The sequence below is a fragment of the Lottia gigantea genome, assembly GCF_000327385.1.
Source record: "Lottia gigantea unplaced genomic scaffold LOTGIsca_45, whole genome shotgun sequence".
NCBI lineage: Eukaryota > Metazoa > Mollusca > Gastropoda > Lottiidae > Lottia > Lottia gigantea.
Genome location: NW_008709577.1, coordinates 1,406,457 through 1,431,544, shown reverse-complemented (window position 1 = coordinate 1,431,544; position 25,088 = coordinate 1,406,457). Strand labels below are relative to the sequence as shown.

The window sequence follows — 25,088 nt, the reverse complement described above, 5'->3', positions numbered from 1 at the left end:
ACATATATGCTGAACCGTGGCCTTGAGGCCTAATTTCGTTCTATGGATTGGTAGCTTGTCCCTAAACTAAAATTTGATGCTAATTGCATGTGATTCTATTTTCAGCCAATTTCAAATGACAAGATTACACGAAGATGACGATGATTTGATATTAGTTGGTGACTCAGAAGATTTTGCAACTGGTCAAGATCCGAGTTTCTCTAATCCACTTTATAGGAAATTAGCTGTTCAATGAAAAAGATAGATCCGACAAACCGAAAATGAAAATGATTAAGAGAATTGATTAATTAGGGCCTACACTGCAGTTCGAAATTGACCAAAATTATGTAAAAATTCCCGACAGTTAGGCTTACCGTAAATGTAAGTGCGTACTTACCAAAAAGCGTAATAGGTCTACTTTTTGAACAATATTGTTTTGCGTATAATAAGCAACATCAATGAATGGTCTAGCTTTTGCATAGGAAAATGTGTGTATATGTTTTTTTCCTTTATAGGACCATCTGATTCGCGACTTTATATAGTCTATAGGCCTATATTTGATCAAATTACACAATTAGTCAATGATATCCGAAATTAACGATTTACATGTCAATTTTCAATTTTTTGCGCTTAAATGAACCAATGATATGTGCCTAATGTAGATGCTTTCAAGTGATATAATGCTCAAAACTCCTGTCTGCTTTACTTTATGGTATCAATTTTTATTTAATTTCATTTGATATATATATTTATATATAGGATTTACATTATATTATGTATCGTTATGTAATCGTTAAGTTATTTTATACTATTCAGGTAGCTTAAATTAAAGATACCCGTAATCAAAACGCCTAATTATGGTGTGAGCCTAATAAGCTCCTTTTTTTTTTACATGATATAAAATTAAACCTATTACACCAAAGTGACATGGTCTTGTCTTATCGGCAGGGTCTGTAGGTAGGTAGTTAACGTTCGCTCCAGCGAATACTGATATCGCAAACGGCAGGGTCTGTATGGAGGCCTATATATATGTCCTACAGGAGCATGTCCAAACCAACAACACCGAATCATCCAATTTGATCCAATCCAACTACCAACTACTACGACTACCAACAACTACCTAGTTTGCGATATCAGCATCCGCTGGAAGCGAACGTTAACTTGTCATCTACCAACCAACCAGCATTGATAGTCGTCATTAGACGGTGATAGGGCCTATGGTGTTCCTTGTTGTAAGCCTACACAAAACGCTTCTCTGAAAACTTACACGTAGAACTTAAATTTCTCCTGCAGACGTCCGACGAATTTCGATAGGAGCGTTTCTCTTAATATGTCGCCTGTGACGGATCTGTTGAGAAGTCGGAAGTCCTCAGCCAACCTTAACAGGTCGAGATTCCAATACAGTGTAAGGGAAACTACTCTATTTAATCTGGTGGGTTTTTCCCCAACTTTATCTTATATCCGATAAATCTACGTTTATCTCTGACAAAAGAAAATTTTACATCTTTGAGTTATCAAATATTGCTTAGTTATATCTGCTTTTTCAAGGGTAGCAATTATGATGTCTGTGTGTCATATCATTAATATTTCCTTTTTTGGTTTAACTTGCTTATCGGATTGTTCGTATTATGGCGGGAAGTTAAAATGGCTGCTAAACTTAGGAATATTATCACATCAGCATTTAAAATGCATGGCCTCACTCTTCGGAGGTAATGGACATTTATAACAGTTAATACGGTCAAAACACCTCGTGTCTTCTTTCTAGTAAAAAATAACATTTTAATCAGTGAGCAATAAAGTTACATTTATTGTTATTATAATTATTACACGTAATATTATTGAAATTGAATAGACAAATAGAATGATTGATATTGATGCATTTCTCTATCCGTTCGTCCACATTATTTACAGAATCCAAAAGCACCTCAAAGAGACTCTCAGATTGCCTTTGGGATTAGGTAAAAAAAATCATGCAATGAAAAATTATTGGGATTACAGAATGAAATTTTAAACTTTCCAAGGTCATTGATCAAATAATAGATTTGGTTTGGAATTATAAATTTGGAATTTCACTAGTAAAACAGTAATATTTTTTTATGTTCTCTCTGTTGACAGTGAGTCGAGTAAATATCTGGTGGATGTTCTATTACCAATAGATGAAGGTGACAGAGAAGGATGGCTTGATCATGTGATTGAAATAATTCAAAAGCAGCCATGTAAGTTTGGATTCTCCTCTCATGTTTCAGTTTATGTGCTCATTCTAAATTATGCAGGGATATGATCTGTATCAAGTTATACTGGAAATATACCGGGTACATAGTACTAAAGTATTAAAGCAGTCATCATTGACTAAATATTACAAATTCTGAATCAAAGATTGTAAATATAATATATACCATTCTTTTCCCATTATAGTATCAAGTTCAATGATAGATAAGTCAGTTTGTGAAGCTGCTATCCATGAGTGTAATCAAGAACAAAATGAAGAAGGGTAAGCAAAATTTGATTAAGTTATAGATAATAAGACATGTTTTCAGCTCTTCAGTATACAGCTCTGTTTAGTTTTGAAGTCAGAACTTCGGGAAATCAAGTTATTTCCCTTTAGTTAGCTATCTTGAATATTTTGTTTTCTTAAATTTTTGAAAAAAGTACCATTCATGTCAAGTCTGAGTTAAATGACATATTTTATTTCAGAGAGAATGTTTTTTGTATTATTGATGCTTTCAATGTCCCCAGATTTACTTACCATCCTGATAGGAAAAAATTTATACCGTAAGTAAGAGTATTCTCTCATATAGAATATGACATTATATTTTACCTGATTTTTTAAGAGTTATTACCCTTTAATTTCTTGCTGTTTTGGCATATATACATTGCTACCTCCAGGACATGATATCACTGAATAATAAGATATTTTATTAGATGTATCCATAAATGATATCAGATTTTGAACAAAAAAACGTCAAAAAAACAAAGATACTTGAGTTTGAGCAATTTATAAATACAAAATATTGATTGTTTCAGGAATTCTAGTCTAGGTATTAAAGCACCCATGTTACATGGAGATGCTGAAGATAAAGCTACATTGTTCCGAGAAAGATATACTGTCTTACATCAGGTATTGTATATAATGTTTTATAATCAGAGTATCCTTACACTTACACATGTTATTACTCAGTAACTTTCATTGTGTGATGAATGAACTTTTCCTGTAAGTTCTTTTAAAATTTGTTGAAACAAGACATTGATGGTTTAAATGCTGAACTTGATAATAGCTATTATTCTTATTAAAATAAAACTTTTACTCAAAGGCAAATGAAAATTTATGGAGATATAACATATACTTTTATTTTCATTTGCTTATATTATGTAAGTTAAGACATCAGGGAAAGTCTGAGTTCAAGGAATTTTAAGGCAAAAGGAAGCAGTAGAATGTTTTGACCACTGAACATTTAACTGCCAGAGTTTATTTTATTAGTATTTTCAGAAGTGATGTTTCTTTTGCCTATAGTAAATAGTAGGCATAGAATCACAGGGATACAAAAGTGGAACTGTAGAGAAACTTTGTGCGTCATGAAATTGAAAGGTTTTATTATAATTCTATATCCTATGACCTATATTGTATAATAAAGCCTTATCTTTATCTTTATTTTAGAGAACATTACGCCATGATCTGTTTACACCACCTGTTTTAGGCGCTGCACCAGATGAAAAAAATACAAAATTTCAGGTTTTTCTGATTTTTTAATGGCATTATATATGAATTAATCACACCAGTCATCTTCTTTTTGGGACATATAAAGCTACAGAAAATTGGTTGATTTTGAGAATACTTACTTACTATAAGATATATATATATATTAAATACGTCATTCAAGCATATTCAGATTCAGAAAAAAGTACAATAACATTACTAGCTGATTGAACAACAGAATTAAGGCAGGAAGATTAAGAATAACAAAGCAAAGTTTATTTTCTTTATCAGGTACATTTACACATGATATTGATGTATACTGTGCAATAATGGTGTATAATACTTAGAAACTTATTTTTCAGTTAAAACCAATAGAATATTTATTAGGGAGTACATCTAAATTAGGTGATATTATTGTACTGGGCATGCTCACACAGATGAAAGAGGTAATACAATATTTGTTTATTTATTTAACCTTGAGTTTGTCTCAACAATCAGAAAGAAGGTTAGCCTATTGTTTGTTGTTTGCTGTTCCTTGTGAACTGATACGATATGACCTTGTTTGATGATAAAGCAAGGCAAGAGAATTGAAACAAAGCTAATGATCATTGCAATCCTTATAAACTGATTGAGATCCAACTGATCTCGCTTTGTCACTTAACAGAGTAAATGTTATATTTCACCCCCACAAGGGGGTACAACTCTTGTATATTGTTTTATAGGGTAAATGGTATATAGAAGACCCTACTGGTTTTGTACAAATAGATATCAGTAATGCTGTATCCTTTTGATATACCCCTATTCTACACTTTCTTTACATAAACAAGTAAACGCCTTACCAGTCAGTAAATATTTCAATATCAATTATTTTGTAAAACAAATTCACACTAATAAAATCTTGAAAGGGTTAAATCAAGTTATTGGCAGAATATACTTATACTTATATTTCCTTAGTAACATATTGCAGAACTTTCATAAAGGATTATTTACTGAGAATTCCTTTGTATTAGCTGAAGGCTGGTATGAAGATGATTTATTTCATATTAATGCATTTGGTTTCCCTCCAACAGAGACTGCTAAATCTTCTAGGTAGGTTTATCATTCTTAATAAAATGTTCACATTTAGTCAAAAACCTTGAACAGATTCCATGCAAGGAATATCAGTTAAAAAAAGGTTTCTACGTGAAAGCAGTAATATTTTAGCATGTTAGTTAAAATGTTATAGCTCTACATTATTTCTTTGAGAATCAATACAATCGTTACTCTACATGTAGTTTCATTTTTAACTATAAGTTTTGTTATCTATTTGTAGGTCTTATTTTGGTAATATGAACTTTTTTGGTGGACCAACTACAACCAGTGTTAAAGCTTCGAGTAAATTAAAACAAATAGAAGAAGATAATCAAGATGCTATGTTTGTTATATTATCAGATGTTTGGTTAGATAATGTTAAGGTAAGTCAGAAACTTTTTGGCCATATTAGAGTCCAAAGAATTTGGAAATTATTGTAGAAAATCTAGCCACATCTCAAATACACATAGATGGTAAAATCTATATTTCACTTGAACTCTTTGCAATGAGCTGATACTTTGTCAAACCTCTTTGCAACAGCTTTTCCATGATTATCTGTTTACTGGTATACCAAGATTTGATGACTAATTGTAGATCACTAGGTTCTGACAGTACCCGCTGTTTATGATTTGTAGGTAATGGAAAAATTAAAAGAATTATTTGCTGGTTATAGTGAATTCCCTCCTACCTGTTTTATATTTTGTGGTAATTTTACTAGTGCACCACATGGTACAGGGCATATTAAAACTTTAAAAGGTGAGATAGAAGACTTTGTGATCAATTTCTATTGATACATCTATATCTTAAGATTTATCCTTTATACTTTCATTTTCAAAGCCACTAATTGGTAAAATATGTTGAATCATCAAGAGTTTTGCATAATTATTAGTAAATCATTAATATGCATATGAATTAGGTAGTGATTAAATATTTAAGTATGAATTATATATTATAGAGTCGTTTCATAACTTGGCAGAGATGTTGAGTGAATATCCACATTTATTAGAAGTTTGTAAATTTGTATTTGTGCCTGGCCCACAAGATCCTGGTCCAGCTACTATATTACCTAGGTAAGAATGAAATTAATCTGTACAATACACAAAAGTTTAAACGTTACACTTTTCTAGAGGAATTTTTTTGTCTTGTTAGTTTGGATTTTAACTATAAGGTATGACAATACCGAATGACAATAGTAAAGTGAAAGAATTAAAATGTATTAAATGTTAGGGAATAAAGGTCAGTGTTAAACCTAAAATCTTCAGGTTGTTGAGTTACAACCTAAAACAATGAATATACATCTTTTTCTGATGTCCTGATATCAAAAGAGTATTTGGAATTCTGAATTCAAACATTTCTTATTATTTGTAGACCTCCGATTCCTAACTGTATAACAGAAGAAATACGCCGTAAAATACCATCAGCAATATTCACTACTAATCCTTGTCGTTTACAATACTGTACTCAAGAAATAGTCATATTCCGTGAAGATATTGTGACTAAAATGTGTAGAAATTGTGTTAAATTTCCATCTGATGGTGATGTTCCAACTCATGTAAGTTGATTTTGTTTCATTTTGAAATGTTATTTGAAATTATAACTGAATTTTTGTATGAAATCCTGCTGTTCTATATCAAACAAAATGCTGTTGCCACATAAGATGTACTGCATTTTGCTAGGATGACATGGTATACAGTACACCTAGATCTGTCCACATTTTGCAATAAATGATAATGCTTTACATAATAAAGTAAGCTCCTGACTATACCTTTTTAACATTTAATCAAATAATAAAAAAATATTTCTACTGAAAACAATAATTGACATTACAGTTTGCTAAATCAATAATAAGCCAAGGCCATCTGTGTCCCTTACCACTTCATGTTTCTCCTATATACTGGGCATACGATCGAAGTCTACGTATTTACCCCCTACCTGATGTGTTAGTTTGTGCTGATAAATGTGATCCATTTACGACAACTCAAGTTGATTGTACAGTCATGAATCCAGTAAGTAGTTTTAATATTGTAATAATTTTGTGAAACCATACTGTCCTAACTCCTGCCTTCAATTTATTGTAAGCAATCATGATGTCATTGACCAAAACTGACTTTGAAAATATTACTAACAGTTTGAAATTGAGGACTGTAGCTATCCTATCACGATGTGTTTTTGTGAACCAAGGGGAAGCTGGTTTTAAATGGCCACCTGAAATTGAACAAATATTTCAATGATTTTTGCATTTTCGCATATGATTGATAAAAATCACTTTGCTCAACAAGAGATGCAACAAAAGAAATAAAGTCTTTTAAATTTATTTTTATATCTTCTGTGCATTTTTTGATAAAAAAAGTCTTAAGTGACCAATCAGTCAATGAGAGGTAAATGTCAGCATGCTTTCTGTAATAATTTATGAAATGGCATTTATATTTGAAATTTAAAATCTGTAGCAGAGTTGACTGAAGTAAGAGATTTGATTAAAATGTCATATCATAAGAAGAAAGTCATCTAAAAGTTATCATAGGTTCATACTGATGACTTTAATTGTTTGATTACAATTTAAAATGGTGTGTTAAAACAAATGTTTCATAGTATCTTTTATTTGCTTTAGAACAGTGACATATTTACTCAAATAACATCAAAAAACCATTGATTGATTGGACAAGTTAAGACATTAAGTTAAACCTTTTAAAATTACATTATTAGCTATACAGTTACTTGTAAATGGATGTATGTTTGACAAATTAAGTCTCATGAGGTGTTCAAGTAGCACAAACATGCTCTTGTTAGGATAGAGTTCAAATAGAAAAAATAATTTTGAATTTATATTTTGATCAGTACTTAGGTACTTAACACATTTATTTTTGTAAACAATTAACAAAAGATGAATATTCAGGTTTCTTTTATCCAATTGTAAAAATTTTAATTATACAGAAATTAGCAATTGTATTTGACACAAATACGTAACATGAATATCTTGATTTATTGTTCTCTTAGTATTCAAAACCATGTCAAACTTAATAGCTCTTAAAATTGAAACAAAGACTCTTTTCCTAGAAATATGTAGAAAATGAATTGAATATTTGGTTTGGTTTTGTCACTGACCCTGAACTATGGTACGTCCTTCATACATTATGTTGAAAGTAATTTGTAAGGAACCTCACAAGGTCAGGTTTGTCTGTACAGTGTTGAATTTGTTGGTAAATACGCGGTTTGTTGTGTTGGTTTGGCTTTTGAGAGACTGTCGTATTGTGTACCAAGTAAATTCCTGATAACGTTGGCTGTTTGACAGCTGTAAGTAGGCTAAAGCCTCTGAAGTTTGTTTTCGTATGTTGTGGTTAACTATAAAAGACTTGACTCAATGTGTGAGATTTTATTCTGTGAAAATTTGTGTTGGAGACCGTAACGTTACAACTTGTTGAAATTACATTTGAAGGATCTTGTTTGTTTTTTTGTGCAATGATTGTGGATAATAAGGAAAATGTTGCACAAAATATTGAAGAACTTCAAGATATTGAAAACAATTGTGAAAGCCAAGAACCAGAAAAAATGGAAACGGATGAGGATCAGGTTCAAGAATCAAATTCGATATCAGAAAATTCTTTAAATGAAAGATCGCGAAACACTTTAAATTCAGATTCAAGTTTGTTACGTCAGATTTTAACAGGACAAGGTTATCGGAATGATTTTTTAGCCATGGGAGAAATAATGAAAGTGAAAAAGTTGATGAACACTTCCTTGGATACATGTATATCAGATACATCAACAGAAAATGGTTTTTCCCAGTTGTCAGCATTGTAAGATTTATATCATGTTAATTTTTCAATATTTAGATTGCGACATGTAGTTACTTTCTTATTATTTTAATACACTTTTGAAAATAGTTATACTATGTACGTTATTTTGTAGATTGCATAAAAATTTTCAGGTAAGGCTTTGCAATATTGGTTCAAGTGGATATTGTGATATTTATCATTAATATTTCTTATGGGTATATATCATTTGATGGATTAAGATATTCTACATCCAGATGTTCCTGACAGGCATAGTTTAGATATTTTACATCCAGTGGATGTTCCTGACAGGCATAGTTTAGATATTATACATCCAGTGGATGTTCCTGGACAGGCATAATTTGGAATGTTATCTCCACATATTATTGACATATGCAATACTAAATTTATAGGCAGGTACTTTTTGAAATGGTATCTCTTGATATTCTTATTCTTGACAGGTATAATCTAAAATGCTGTTTTTGATGTTTGTTTACAGACACCTTTGAATGCTTTCTACATATATGCAAATGGTATCTCTTCTTGTGTTCTTAAAAGGCATAACTTTAAAAGCTGGGATCCATTTCAGTTGAAAGGTTACCTTTTATCATATCTGTCTGTTATGGATCAAAATTTGTGTCCAATTTCTGGCCCAACATGAAGCCATTGGTATATCGTATAAAATAAAGATTTTTTTGTAAAATGTCAGTCACATTGAAATTAGTATATCTACAATAACATTATCAGTGCATTTCTTGTGAAAACATGTAACAGTGACGTTTTTAGTCGACAATTTTTAAGTAAATTATGAATATATTTTGATTATTATTATTATATCACCATACAATTAATATATAACTATACATTATCGTAACTTGACTTCTTTTCTAAAAAGGGAATAATGAAAAAAGCAGTCAAAAAATTTAAGGTATTTTTGTAGCATATCATTAACTTTCTAAGGAATAAGAGACCTACTGCAACGATAACAACTATTTTCAAAATCACTTTAGAAGCCCTAAGATTATGTTTAACTTTTTTAGGTCATTTTGTAATTCATTTATATTCAATACATTCATTTGGAATAGATAATAGCACTTTGAATTTGTGAGCAGCATTATAGCATTTTAATAATAATGTTGGTAGAAAAAATGGTAAATATGAGTGAGACGATCTGTTCAGCGTATTTGACAGTATATTGTTCAATCCTATTACTGAGACAGCGATTACTGTGAAGAGATCCAACTATCATCTGTTGTATTTTTTTATTAAGTTTATTATTAATAAAATCTCTGATGTCATTTTAAAAAACTTGTTGAAGTTATACCCTAGTTAGATGCTGAATTATTTTATATGTCACTTTACAAGAAAAAACAACCTTTATTGTTGTGGAGTTTAAGACAATAACATTTCCAGTTTTTACAGGGTCATATTTACTTAAACTGCCATGTTTTTTTTTTCAAGGTTTTTGTGTGTCTGCAGGGTAAAATCTTTTGTTTTGTTTGGCTATCAGTTGTGTATCAATTTTGTTGACATAACTTCCATTCTGAGGTCACTAAGTTTAGTTATTTGTCTACAAACAATCAAAAATAAAGGCACACTAGTTTCATCAAATAATTTTTTTTACTTCATAAATTACATTATTTGAATGATATCAATCAACAACTAAATATTGAACAAAAGGTAGAGATGAGAAAAAAATTGAATGTGGTTTAGATCACAATATATTTGTCTTTGACATTCTTTTGTTTGTCTTTTTCAGGGCTCGTTCTCGAGAACCAACTATGGATTTAAAGTTTACTACCCAGCCAGTCGAGAAGTTCAAGACAGCCAAATACAGACATAGTGTAGATATATTGGGTGGGTTTGATCGTATTGGCGAGTAATATTTCCAACTTGAATGATCCTGAAGACAATTACAAAGCTTTTGGTGAAGCTCTATAAATATGTGATATTCAATGTGCTTTTTAAATTGATATTTCAAATATTGTCCTGCTATTATTTTTTTTGTGCAAATGATTTGAAGTAACAATTTGATTTCATCAGAAGTGCTGTGTATATAAATTTTGTAATGAATGATTCGTGATGGCATTTTTCTTTTTTGTATATTTTGTGCCTTCTTCCAAGGCCTTAGAGTAACATCATTTTGGTAATTTGTTGTACATATGAACAAGATTTCTCAAGATCTTGTCATTTTCATTAATATTGTTCAATGAAATTTATGAATGCCATAGATCAAACAGTGATGTATTGTGATGTCTATTTGTTGACAAGTATAGATGTGAAATATACTGGTAAGCTGTTGTAAAAGATCTCAAAGGGATTGTTTCAGATCTTTGGTTCCTTTTTCTTCTTCAGAAAAGATGTATATATACTTGTATTTTTGTTATAACTGATGATCAGTTTATTATCACTGTATTACTTGGTAACTTACCACACTTTAAAGGTTAGGATGACCAAAAATACAAATTTTTAAACTTGGTGCAATGAGTCTATATTCATCAGTGGACTTACCTGGTGTCATAATTGTACAATGTAATCCCTCTATAATGCAATAAATCCAAAAAACTTAATAATTATTGAAACCACTTCTATTTCAATAATTACTTAGTTTAATGGAAATATTGTATGGGATAGAGAAATATTGTATGTCATGGCACCTGGTACGTCCAACTGATGAATAAAGACACTTAATAACCATGTTTGAAACTTCTATCCTTTCCTTTAACATAACTTTAAAATCTGATTGATTTTTCAGCCTTAAAAAGTACTCCAGTTACCTAATTAAAGTGACAGTGAGCAATTAGTTGCTGAATGTTTTAAGTTATTTTAATGAATATTTCATGTTATGGATGATAGTGACTTGCCCTCAATTATACATACATGTTTATTGTCTTGGAATTATATTTGTTATGTGTGAATATTCTCCTTTTAGAACACATATACTTCATATATTCTTCAGTGTCATGCCACTAGATGATCATGTATTTTGTAATCAATTATTAAATTTGGTTTTAACACTAATTGTAGACAAATGTCTAATCTTTTAGTTTAAATTTGAAAAAAATGCCACATTTTCATATGAATTTGTGTGAAACTTCTTAGATTTCATACACAATTTGAGTTATGATTTAGTTTGGTATTCTTTAAATCAAAGTAGTACATGTTCAATCATGAATTAGTATTTTTACCAGAAGTTTTGTACTGTAGAATAGTAAGGTCCATCAGTTTGTGTTACTAATACATGTTATGGGATCCAAGATATTAAATTTTAGAAATATCAACTAGTTATTTTATGTTTAGCAAAGTATGCACAGGCATGGATAATTCCCCCTCCGCTACATTCATAAATCCTCAATATATAGCAGTCAAATTGAAACTTGTAGTAGATGGTGTGTGATACTACAGTAAACTATATAAATTCATATGCACACCAAGGTTATTTTGTCTCTATCAAAAGATTCAACAAAAGCTCTTACATACTACACAGATTACTACATTTATCTTTAATAGGTTAATATCTGTCATGAGGAGTATATTATTTTAAAACTGAATTGCATTATATAAGCTAAAAAAAAATCATAACATAATAACAAATGAGCTTTTCTAGAACTAAAATATAAAACATTAAAATCTGAAATTTTTCAAAAAAAAATATACTCTTCTTTAGTACATAAATACAAATGTATGAATTTATTCATTTCGATATAAATCATCTTACATCACACCACTGTTCTATTGCAAGTAACAACATTTTTGCATACTGTGATACATAAGTTTTTTTCATTTTCATTGCTGAAGGGTTATTAAAAATCCTAAGAAATGTTGTTCCTTAAACCAATATTATGTAAAAACACTCCTTCCTTCAACTACTCTGTATATGATTTGTTTCGTTAAGAGTCTTATGTCGTTTTCGAAGTGGACTACTACAATCACTTATATGAGTCTTTTGTTGTACTTTATTTCCATTTTCTATATCCATGGCCTCTTTTAAACGTTCTGCTTTCATAGTTAAATTAGATGTACTCTACAATAGAAGAAGAAAGATTTAGATGATCTTTCATAATGTAATACTGTTCTTTATAATGTTAAAAAACAAAAATTTCAAATATCCATAATAAGTATTACAACATATCTTCAAATTTGCAAATCTTGGAGTGTCAAGGTATAACCATGCTTGATAGATCTATCTTTCAAGAAATCTGATGATTAAATTGACCATATGTTATATTAGCTATAGCAGTTATAACTCAATTTGTCCAATCATTTAGAAACTGGCTATAATGAGCTCAACATACCTCAGTAAGGGAGACAAGTACATTTTTCATGTCTTTGAATTCATTTACAACATCTTCATCTGTATTGACTACTGTTTCTTCACAGTGGTTGGTAGGCTCTGGCTTGATAGTACATGTACTCTTCAAAAAAAATAGAACATTGTGTATAAACTTTTAGTATATCTGCATGGTATTGAATACATTTTATGAAGAAAAAAATTTTGAGAATCATATGGTGTGTCAAAGATGTATAGTAAACAAGTTTGACAATCTAAACAAACCAGCAAAGCACCATAATCTCATAAATAAACAATTCATCCAAAGCAGCTAAGAAATTCAAATGATGTTACTTGATAAAGCGAAATTTAATTACAAATTACATAAATCAACACAAGGTGGATAACATACCAAAGCAAGGGTTTCTTGATTAACAATTGCTGTATAGGCTTTTTTGATAGCTACTGGATATTTCTTTCTCATTGAAGCAACCTCTTTTACAGCATTATCTTCTGCTTCTGTAAGAAAAATTATGATATCTACTACCGGTACTGGTATACAAAATCAAAACATTTCAAGTGTTAAAAAAGTAAGCTTACTCAATAGCAATAGGATTTATGTAACATCCAAACTATTTTAAAGCTGATTTTCTAATTCACATGAATTTAAATGGTAATTTATATACCAGCACTTTTCTTATTCTGCAATTTGTAACTTTTTCATTCAAAAAGGAAAGAAGACCTACCATATTCATTTTTTTGTGATTGTAGACATTCATATACCTAAAATAGAAAGACAAGTGACATAAAAGCATAGAAAGTTATATTATTATTCAAAAAATGTAGAAAAAGTTTATATTGATACAAATGAAATATAGAACTATTCTCATATCACTACTCTCTGACTACACTGTTTTCTGAATTGAATTTTGACAATCATTTTCATATGAATTGAACTATCAAATACAAAATACTATTGAGAGTCTTAGTCTTTGTGTTGATGAAAATGTTAAACACTGAAAAAAATATTAATTGTAAACATGATTTTACAGAGGGGAATTTTCAGTCTGAAAAGTGGACCATTTTCCCATGAATTTTCCGGGAGGAAAGTGTGTTTATTTCTAATGTAAAATCAATGAACGTCATATTTCTATGGACTCGAAAACATTCTCAGAGAAATGGCATACCATTGAAAATTTTATTTTGAATATTTATGAATTAAGAGAAAAAATTGAAGAGTTCATTGAAGTCAGACAATAATGCTTGGACTGAACATGGGTCAAACAAACCATGAAATTATAAAGCATTTAAAAGTGACATTATTTTGCTTTTGTAGGATTCTTGATAAGACAGATAAATAAGACATCATGTTCTTAAAGATCGACATTCTTTAGCACAGTTCAAGGTTAAATTCATTCTGTAGTTAAGACCAATGTTATAAAGCTTTGACCACTTTTAATAAGACTAAGACAAACATTGATGACAACTGGATCACTTTATAAAAGACTCTGACTATAAAGATTAAAGACAACTTGGACCATTAATGATTCATGTCAAAAATTTGATAACCCTGAAATCTAAACAAAAAAGGACCGTTTTGGATATTATAGATGTAGTCTACTTTATTTGGGACCAAAACACAATTTTGTCTAAGGCATTGATTATGTATAATTATTATAAAGATTACAATCCTTCGTATATGTTAATTAATTAATAGGTCACACCTCTGAGTATGCAAAATCATACGAAAATCGACAACATTAGTTGAAAGAAATTATAGGTGGGCGTGGCAACAAAGCTTAAAAGTCAAAATAAGTTGGGCGCAAGTGTAACAGTTAACACATTTGACTAGGGGGGAAACCTCTTCGTTACCTTTCTAAATCTTGATTTACATCGTTCCCTCTGAGAGTCTGACAAGGTAGTATTTTGACCTATTATTTGGTCAATTTGTTCGTAAATTGCGCTTCTAAATTCAAGATCACAACTAGGACTTCCGTCTGAAATTTTCAAGTCAACAAACTCCGCCATTTTGAAAACTCCGCGCGTTCAAGTGCGCATGCGTTTTATCTCAAGGGAGGAAACTCACAAGAAATGTAAATAAACTTTCGATTTCCAAATCATTGCACGGCATTTTTGAAGTAAAAAACAAGTGTTTAGGCCTACTGCATCTCCCTTGATCTGCTTAGTCAAAAATGATTGATGTCCATGCTCATCTAACAGATTCGAATTTTGAAAAGGTTTGTTGTCAATTTCTTTCATATTTGTAATAGTTTGGGCTTTGGATTTTTCATTGCTACAAACTACAGCTCCTGTAGCTAAGCTAATCAGTAATAGTATTCACAGCTCACCATCGAAATTTGACTCTTCGATTCCATTTGTGTCAAGAGTCACCCTTTAACCAGTTGTCAGTTTTAATTGGTACAATGCTAAAAGCTGTAAAGTAAAGATTCTAATAATTTGGATTATATATTTCAGGACATAGCTACAGTTATAAGTGATGCAAAAATAGTTAAGTATCTGCTTCATTCAGGGATTTTTAAAATACAAATCATACAAGTCTCAACAAAAAACTTCTTGAATTTAATTTTTATTTTGATTGACCACTCTCGTGAAAAAATCAAAAGATTTTTTGAGAAACAGGAGCCTGACATTTAGAACATGAGGAAATCATAAGGAGATGATCTTAATTATGAAAACTGCAATCCCCAAGTTTGAATTGATTTTGTGATTAATTTCAGAAAGGGGTGATTGCTGCATTAGCTGTAACAATTACAAAAGAGGATTTTGTAAAAGTAATAGAATTACAATCAAGGTAGGTGTAAGTTATTACTATTAAAGTGTAAATATATCCCTAGGTCTATTTGTTTAAAGTCATTTTTTACCTAGCTAAAGGCCAGTGCTGTTATTTTGAATCAAAATCTTTCATCCACACTAACATCTCTATTGAAAAACTGGGTTTTGGTAATTGAGGTTTTGTGAATTCATGTTATAAATCAAATTTTCTTTTTAAACAGATTTCCAGATTTTATAGTTCCATGCCTTGGACTTCATCCTGTTCAGGCAAGTATTTAGTTATAACTATAGTTTAAAAGTATATTTTAAATAAGAAGGCTGAGAACAATTTTGTAGCAAGGTTATTAATTTACAATTACATCCTTTCAAGATTTATGACTAATATGTTATGATTACAGGGCACTCAGACAGAGCAAAGAAGTTTAACTCTGAAGGTAGGGATAAGTTTTTCTCTCATTATTCATATCAAAGACAATATTTTCAACAACTTATTCCTTTCTTGAACAATATGAAATAAGTGCTTCAAATTTCCAGCAAATATAACTGGAGGTGGACTGTAGGCTATTTCTACAAGTGTTTGAAACTAAGGTGGCATTAAGTCTTGAGTGCAAATATGTTAAGAATTATGCTCCATCATAATATATTTTTGATGTATGTTTTTTTCAGGATTTTGATAAAGATGTTGAGTTATTAATAGACAAGTATAAAGATGTTATAGCTGGTATTGGAGAGGTATGGTTTAAAATTCTTTTACTTGATTCAAATAGTACTGAGTAGATCTCATGTTTCATACAATTAGCAATGCCATGTTATATGCAATGGGAAATTTTGACAGAAAGTCTTATATGGCTATGCGTCCACCTTATCAATATAGGCTAGTTGAAACTTGGTACTGAAGATGTCTTAGCGTGACATACCTGTGAAACTATACAATTCTGATCCAAAGGATTCCTTTTAAAGTGTAACTGAAATTCCAATAATCATCCAAGAAAAATCAAAGGAAAATTCTGCATATCTTTGGCATATATAATTTGCATCATTGTTTCAGATAGGTTTAGATTTCAGTCCAAGATTTGTGAGTCAAGAAGGCAGTAAAGATGAACAAAAGCAAGTCTTCATCAAACAGGTTGGTATAGTTACCTATGTTTTTAATTCCTTTTATGACATCACTATTGCAAAAGCAGCTAATAGTAATATCAAAGGACCTTTGCCACAGTAACGTCATAAAATGCAAGTACAATTTTGTTTATTCAATGTAGATTTACTTTTCTCTTACATTAGTGTTTTTTTATACTATTGTTCTTCTCGACAAATTAATCTTCTTAAAATTTCATTATTTTGTAGGTTGATATTGCTAAAAGAATGGATTTGACTGTGTAAGTATTGCACAATTCATAGATCAAATTGTCAATTTATAAGTTATTGAATAATTTACGAGGTATTCTGCCATGTGTATATTCTCTGTTACTTCTTTCAGAAATGTCCATTCAAGATCAGCAGGAAGACCAACTATTGCCTTATTAAAAGAATTAGGTATCCAACTTTTTTTTAAATTTTATTTGTTGTGTCCTCCTACAACACACTACAAACTTCCAACTTCATGGCTATGGACAAAAAACTTTAAAATTGAATACATAACATAAAAAGACAGTGTGTATTGTAACATTCTTTTAGAAGTATCTGTGAACTTTTTGTCTACTTAGTTACCTTTGATAAATACAATGATGATTATATAAATTGTTTGAATTTCATGTCTGCAGGTGTCACTAAAGCTCATCTTCATGCATTTGATGGAAAGCCATCAGTTGCTATGGAAGGTGTAAGACAGGGATATTATTTTAGTATACCACCATCAATAGTCAGGAGTGAACAGGTAAATATTAATATTTACAACATATGTGTAATAACAGCTATATGATTCATGAAAGATTGTAAAATTATTACAAAATACACTTATATGGTTTGACAATTAAAATTTATGTGAGTTTTAATCTTGAAATGGCAATGTAAGTCTAATAACCTTGAATTAAGCATTATTTAGTAATTATTACATTTAAACCAAGTTTAAACGGGTACAGATTATCTGAGATAAGCAAAATACTATGTCATTTACTGTTTCATGCCATATCAAAATATTGCCAATGAAAAAGTATGTAATTTTCTAACCCCATTTATGTGATAATATAATTTTAATTTCTCTTTCATATTGGTTTGTGTAAGAAGCAGAAATTAATATCACAAGTTCCTCTTGAAAATCTTCTGTTAGAGACTGATTCACCAGCTCTTGGTCCAGTCAAGCAGGTAGGATGACATTTCATTTATTTCAATTTCTTTTTGACCCTTTGTCCAGCGCAATTATTTTACTGTAACTGACTTAAATAGATTATTATGTACAAGACAGTACACGGAAAAGAGACACAGCTTCAAGCAGAGAAAATCGGATTTTGTCAGTTAAGATGGTCAAAATAAAATGATTAGATCACTAATGTACATAAATTTCTATTGTAGGAGAGAAATGTACCATCTAATTTAAACATCGTTGTGGATTACATCGCAAAGGTCAAGAAAATTGATCCATCAGAGGTTAAACATACTACATCTCAAAATGCAATAAAATTATACCCCAAATTAGCCAGATTGATAACAAAATAAATTTATTTCATGTATAATTTCTTTCTTATGGTCAATAATGGATGGGAATGAATGCCTTGGGCTTGAAAATATTGCCCATATTGGGTTTCAATGTTATGCCTTATGTTAACTCCAAGCCACGACTGTTAAATCCAAAAATATGATGTCTAAGTTAATTGCGGAATATTAAAGGGTTATGTTTATTACTGATTGTACCTTAGTCTCAGAAAGGGGAATTTTATAGAAAATACATTCATAAAAAGAGGATAAGAAATTCCTAATTTGACATATTTTCGAAGGAATTATGCGATTTTCGTCTATTTCTAGTACTCCTGAAGATTATTTATATATATTCAAGACTCATACCAACCCCCTAAATGGTGCATCTGTCTCTTTAAAATCTCCCTGAAAGCGAAAACAATCTAAACTATAGTACATTTAAGCTGATATGCAGGAGAAATTTGGAGATCATCTATAACAAATTTTGTAACGGATAGACTGATATACAAACTCTTTTCTCACTATTTTTTTTTGCCTGCATCTTGTATGGTCAATTTAAAAGTCATGTTCAGGAGATTTTAGAATGGAAAATGCAAACAGTTTTAATCAACATAAAGTTTATTTAACAATTAAAGTATAAAAGTTTAAAACATTTATTGCATTTGAATTAAAATAATACTGTTGTGGGTAAAATGTATTAAAAATAAGGTAAAATATTGCCTCTTTCATAATACTGATACTTTATCACATTGTTATTTAGATGTCTCTAATCACCATGCACTGCATGCTGGTGTCCCTGATTCTACACCTTCCATTGACATGTATCTGTAATAAAACGGTAGATCATATCAAATTAATAGAAATATATAGTAGTTAAGAGTATCACAAGAGTTATAAATGAAAGCACCAAATATATAGGGAATAAATGAATCACAACATGTGATTGAGAGTATTCTTAGTAAACAAAATCATCTATCAAATGTTGGTAGTACAAAGAGGAAATAACACATTTTTTAACTTATTCCTTTTTATGAAAGCTTGGCTATAGGCCTACGCAAGGCCCATTAATTGATATAAATAAATGAAAATTACTCAAAATAAATGCCAACTGAATTATTGCAGTCTTGGTGCATTTGTCTTATATATATATATCGAATCTTTGAACTTACATTGTTTATCAAAGTGTTTCCTTTCCTTGTGAGTTGGTGCATTTACTTGAAACGTACATCTTGGTTCCTCAGAAACATGGTTTTGAAACACCACACTGGTGAAGTGATCTCTATCGTGTTTTCTCTCCTTTCGACACCAATCTGATTCTTTTTGTCGCTCAACGGCACACCAAGACTCTCTTTCTTCACCAAGTCGCATAGCATCGGTAGTACTAAGCTTTTGTCCAGACATTTTGTAGCGAATGATACGTACGTGGTTGATAATTCATGAAATCTGCCCTGTGGTCAGCAAGCAACGTCGTAAGATTATATGACCCAACAACACAATCACTGTCGCTTTCATTCCGACTGTTGTCATGACAACAATTTTCGTGGACGGTGCAAATGTAATAATTTTGAAAATTTACCTCAAGAAAAAAAACTATACAGTTGATTTAGATAGAATATGGAAAAAATGATATTATTTCAACCATTTTTATTAAATTTCATATAGTTCTTTATGGAACTATTTTACATATTACTACGCAGCTAAAAGCACATGTCATGCCAATCCAAACAAAGCCGAAGTGTGGTTGACAACAGTTTAAATACGATTATCTGTTATTGATTAATAATTGATATATTAATTATATATTAATTATTAATGAATTAGTTAGATGAGATTTTGTACATGTCATCAGACCTGAAACCAGAACAGGGAGTCGATTGATTTTGGAAAGATGGAAATTCCAACCTAGGACCACATCATTGTTTTAAAATTTGATGTTAAAAAAAAATAAATTGGGCAACACTGTTCAACTCTTAACAGTTTTTGTCAGAGAATTTTCATAGAAATAGCTCAAAATTATTTTAGATTTTTAAGAAAGAAAGAAACAAACAACTATATTTTACAAGGATAACAACTTAGTTCACAGACCTTTACTACCAGCTGGTTTTTGGCTAAACCTTTTGATCTTTCCCACATTGTCATGGCCATTTACAGCTGGGTCGACTGGAGTACCTCTTTGTGCAAATAAATAACAATTTCCTTTCATGTTATGGGTTTTTATGCCCTAATGTAAAGTAAATATGTGATACAGGATGTGCACACTAAAGATTCCAAAACAGCTAACGAGCTGTTGCCCATCTACATTAGCCCACAAGGTGCAGAAGAGAAAGATGTGAAGCTCAATTTATTTCATTTCATTCTTACCTACAATTTTCAATGATTCAGATATAAAAAAAATCTTGACCACCCTATATGAACTGTTTGAACTTCTGATGACTAAAATTTTTGATTGTTCTGCTCATTAGAATTATCATATTGAGAATAGAAGCCTGATTTCTGATAATTTCAATTAATGGCAAATACTTTGACAAAACACTTCTCAAACTTCAAATATAAGAAAAGAATTGTAGGAGAGAAATATTTATTTATGACAATAAAAATTACTTTAAAAGCAAATAAAACAAAGCTTGGATAAAACAAAAGATTAAAACAAAGATGTGGACAATATGCTTTAAGCTATAATAATCATGTGAGTCTAAATGGTTATTAACGTTGATATGTATGTATGAGTAATACACGTTTTTAATAGTCAAATGATATAATATTAATACCTTCAAATTGTAAGCTCAGGGTCAAATTATGGTAACACACTTAAACTCTTGTGAACTTAAAGAAGTATATTCTTTAAATGTATTATAACTTATTTTGTGTTTTTGAAAATGCCTAATACATTATTTCAACTGCAAACAATTAAAAGATTGTCCCTTTAACATGACATCGAATATTATTGTGCAATTAATCATTAATTCAGCAATTGTAAACATTTGTTTTGTCCGACTTTTTCACCTTAAGATAACCACAGCTATAGTCCAGCCAAGATATTTCTGCTAATTTTGATCTGAATCAAAACATAAACACTGCCATGGACTGTTCGTGTTTACATTTTCATTCTGATCCAGATAAGAAGAAATATCTTGGCTGGACTATACAATATGAAATATATACAAAGAGTATTTATGGAATGAGGTTTAAATGATTTACTAATATACAGAATAAAATATTTACTATAATACACAACATAATGTTACAATAAACATTTAAAATATATAATTATTTAGCACTAATGTACTGTACATACAACCATTATATTACTCTTTTCTTCTAATACTGTACACAGTATATTAATAACACAGTTGATTCACAGGAAGGCTAATTTAAACATGATAATTTCAGCCAATCAAATATTACAGGACAAAATACTGATGATGGCATTGAGGTTTATTTTTAGCAGTTTTATATAGTTTCAGTTACAATTATTATAACATCTATTCCAAACATAGTTATACTAATATATTTAGTAAAATACCAACCTTCTGTCCATGGATATGCTGCTGTAAGTAACCCAAATGTTTTTTGAATTTGACTAGCCAACTTGTACATATACAGTACTCTCAAGAGATATTCAACTTTAACAAGTCCAGCTTGTCTGTTATCTTTCAATCTATCAAGTAAACTTTACTGATAACAATAATATATTGAATGTAATAAAATTTATATGTACATTTTCTTACTAAATACAATATGTATATATTACAGAGTATAATAAAATAATTACTTTTAACAATAACAGATTTAGCACTAATATTTCATGATAAGATTTATATATCAATATTTAAATATAAACATATCATCTCATGATAAATGTTCACCCACTATATTCAAATATATCTTAGTATGATATATCAACCTTGTTGTATCACTTTGTACAACATATCATCCTATTGAGTAAATCTGCCTCTGGTAGTTTTACTGCAAACTGTCAAAATGTTTTGATGTTTGAGGAAAACATTGCAAAACTTTCATTATGTAAAATTGGCAAAGTTTGTTTTCAATGTGATAGTAGGTTTGGCAGGTTGTGCTAAGTTCTTTGGAGCATGTTGAGATTTCTGTTGCATTTTTCTAGCTTGATTAGCTCTAACAGCAGCCTCTAATCTGGGTTTTAAATCAGAATATGTTGTCATCACTGTACGGAACTCATCTGGATATTGTGGACCAATTTTCATCAATTTAGATAAAGATTGGTCATGTAGAGATATAGAAACTTGAGAAGCCATCTTGATTTGGTGTTCCTCTAGTAAGTATGAAACTAGAATTGGTACTAATAATGCTACCAATGTCACTCCTGAAAAATAGGAACAAATAATCGTAAATCGTAAATATTTGTATAGTTACTTGGATTTTAAAATAGTTTTTGCATCTTTTAAACAAATTTTCAACAAATTTTCTGTGGTTCCTGTAATTCTGATCATGTTATGTTGGTAACAAGGGCCTATGTGAAAGCTATGTCATAAAACTTATAGTTTTACTCGAATTGCAAGACCAGCAGATGCCCAATCCTTTTAACTGATGTGACCAAATCTACTTGAGCCTTTCCTGCAATCATGCAAATACTTAAATTGTATTCACAGTTTTGTGATCACTGGAAATCATACTGGGGATCTTAAACAAAAACATTTAGAAATGACAAAACACTTACTTTTCTTTTCATCAGCCACTGAGATTAAAGTCTCTAACATTTTAACAGATTCTAATACTAATGTTAGTTGTAAGTCAGTTGTAGGGCGTTTATTACAAACACTATATAAATATTCTATAATCTTAGATGATAAGGCATGTATGTAGGGTGTTGATATTTGTATATCTGGTGAGTGTAAAATAGATATCAATGTCTGTACACACATAGTTTGAAGCTGGAAAAGATATATAATATGAATTAAATTCTTACAAAACAAACAAATAAGAATTGCCTTTTAAATAACAGTCAAAAAGTAAAGCTGAGTAGTATTTTCACTATGATTCAAATTCATGTTCATGTTCACAATCAGAGTTTATAAACATCTGTTTATAGAATAACTATTACTAAATATTACTTCATATACTTACAATTTACACTATACTTCACAACTTGAAACAAACACCACATCTTGATTAATTTAACTTATTATATATATATAAGACTAATCATTCAATACTTACATGTGTATCATTACTAGTCCAAGCTTGTTTATAGATCTCTAATGTAGGATCTAGAAGTTTTGGTACATTTGTTACAGTTTTAGGTGTATACATGGTGAATACAGATAATGTTAACATTAATGTTTCTAGATCAATACCACTATGTTCTTCACCTAAAATAAATTCAATAATAAGCAAATTAGTTCTTAATAACTGAATAAGCAATTGCTTGCTTAAAAAGGTTAACTTGTTTGGTTCTTGCATGTAAAATGCCCCAAATTCTTAAAAAAAAAACAAGATAAATTTGAGCTCTTCATTAAGGAAGACACAAAAGATGTCTCCATATGATGATTGTACATGATTTGTAATTTGGCTTACTCTGCTCAACCCTCTTTGGCTCAAATCTCATTTCTGAACAAGCTAAAGATAAGCTCTCATCAGTTATAAGGCAAACAAGTATCAAATATATGTAAGATCTGTGTGCGAAACCAGCTATATGGATGGGGAATTTACTTACTAGGGTTACCATAATGTAAGATAGTAGCTATAGAACTCTGTAACATATTATTCCATTGTTCACTAATAGAGTCTACATCACTAAAAGGTGAATCACATAATTCTTGTAGACCTTGTAAAACTGGGGTTGTAAAAACTGGGAATTTCCGTTCACTGGATCTTGGACATATTTCCTTCATGGCCTTTATTGTAAGGTGAAGAATTGTGGGTAAAATAGATAAACCACCTGAAGCATAGAAAGACAAAATACTTGTACAGACAAGTAACCTAATTTTGTGCTAACCTATTTTTCGTGGATTTCCGGAAATGTTTAATAATTTACATGAGCGACTTTGCGCGACCTCCGCATTAGCTTGTTTTGATAAACATGGGTTGTCTGCACAATGTCAGCTAGTAGAATGAATCCAGTAGTTTCAAGCAAGGTAAAATGTATTAATGTATACTTTGATAAATACAAAATGGTGGATTTCAGTTATTACCAAACGTCACCATTTTTTATCAGTGGAATTTCCTTATAATCCCAAGCGGTAATTGGAATTCCACGTGTCATCTGCTAGAATGTAGTCCAACGAATGAAGTCACGTGATCAACTAACAGATTCCATGTCAGCAGAAAATTTCTATGGACCTTATTCTTATGTTGTTTCAGTGACTTTTAGCAATAAATCATGCTACGTATCTTATTTTGTCAGTCACTATTTTTTTTTTAAAATCGTGGTTCTTTGAAGGAATTGTCACTAGGTATAGTTATAATTAATTGATATTAAAGATAAATACTAAGAGAAGTTAATTTTACCACCCAGTATGCATACAATGTGTTTTTCTAGACTTATTTATAGATCATATATTGTACACAAAAATAGTTGAGGCATTCTGCCACCATTGCCGAGTTGGTTGCTCATGAAATATGGGTCAAAGTGAAGGATTCATAAAGAAAATCGAAATAAACCAATTTTAATTATTTTGTAGAATATCTGAGGAAACATCTAAGACATAAAAAAAAAATTCGTTTTTTTAACTTTGACAAAATTTGGTGATGAATCGTTATATCCACGAAAATAGGTTACACACTGTATATATAGTTAAACAGAGATATGTACTTCTCATATTCCTCAAGAATCATAAAAATCTTTTCATTTTCATGATTTATGACTAAAGATTCTGACAAATCCACAATATTTGCCTTGAAAGCA

The 25,088-nt window shown here is 30.3% G+C and overlaps 4 protein-coding genes across 4 annotated transcripts in view; 2 read left to right on the top strand and 2 right to left on the bottom strand.

Moving 5' to 3' along the window:
* Positions 1–1,613: 1,613 nt before the first annotated feature.
* Positions 1,614–10,357, top strand: LOTGIDRAFT_218232 (hypothetical protein; the record flags this gene model as incomplete). The annotated part of the gene is made up of 15 exons (XM_009060976.1): positions 1,614–1,688; positions 2,095–2,195; positions 2,395–2,470; positions 2,674–2,751; positions 3,004–3,097; positions 3,635–3,709; positions 4,036–4,119; positions 4,396–4,452; positions 4,641–4,762; positions 4,986–5,127; positions 5,380–5,500; positions 5,700–5,814; positions 6,113–6,296; positions 6,574–6,750; positions 10,274–10,357. The coding sequence occupies exons 1-15, from the start codon at positions 1,624–1,626 to the stop codon at positions 10,355–10,357; spliced, it is 1,575 nt and encodes a 524-aa protein (XP_009059224.1). The 5' UTR covers positions 1,614–1,623.
* Positions 10,358–12,004: 1,647 nt separating this feature from the next.
* On the bottom strand, positions 12,005–14,812 carry LOTGIDRAFT_233945 (hypothetical protein; the record flags this gene model as incomplete). The annotated part of the gene is made up of 5 exons (XM_009060975.1): positions 12,005–12,538; positions 12,810–12,929; positions 13,197–13,303; positions 13,531–13,567; positions 14,657–14,812. 5 exons carry the CDS (start codon positions 14,810–14,812, stop codon positions 12,377–12,379), a joined length of 582 nt encoding a protein of 193 aa, XP_009059223.1. The 3' UTR covers positions 12,005–12,376.
* An 85-nt stretch (positions 14,813–14,897) lies between these two features.
* Positions 14,898–18,246, top strand: LOTGIDRAFT_192289 (hypothetical protein). The gene is made up of 12 exons (XM_009060974.1): positions 14,898–15,021; positions 15,260–15,292; positions 15,523–15,596; positions 15,799–15,844; positions 15,976–16,011; positions 16,244–16,309; positions 16,626–16,703; positions 16,922–16,953; positions 17,055–17,110; positions 17,338–17,450; positions 17,798–17,878; positions 18,086–18,246. The coding sequence occupies exons 1-12, from the start codon at positions 14,977–14,979 to the stop codon at positions 18,227–18,229; spliced, it is 804 nt and encodes a 267-aa protein (XP_009059222.1). The 5' UTR covers positions 14,898–14,976; the 3' UTR covers positions 18,230–18,246.
* Positions 18,247–22,227: 3,981 nt separating this feature from the next.
* The window catches only part of LOTGIDRAFT_164458 (hypothetical protein), a gene marked incomplete at both ends in the record, with an annotated part of 29,278 nt that continues 26,417 nt past the window's right edge, over positions 22,228–25,088 (bottom strand). Inside the window, 4 exons of the mRNA XM_009060973.1 lie at positions 22,228–22,547; positions 22,902–23,115; positions 23,262–23,263; positions 23,898–24,122. Coding sequence (XP_009059221.1) covers positions 22,228–22,547; positions 22,902–23,115; positions 23,262–23,263; positions 23,898–24,122 — 761 coding nt within the window. The remainder of the gene's footprint in view (positions 22,548–22,901; positions 23,116–23,261; positions 23,264–23,897; positions 24,123–25,088) is intronic.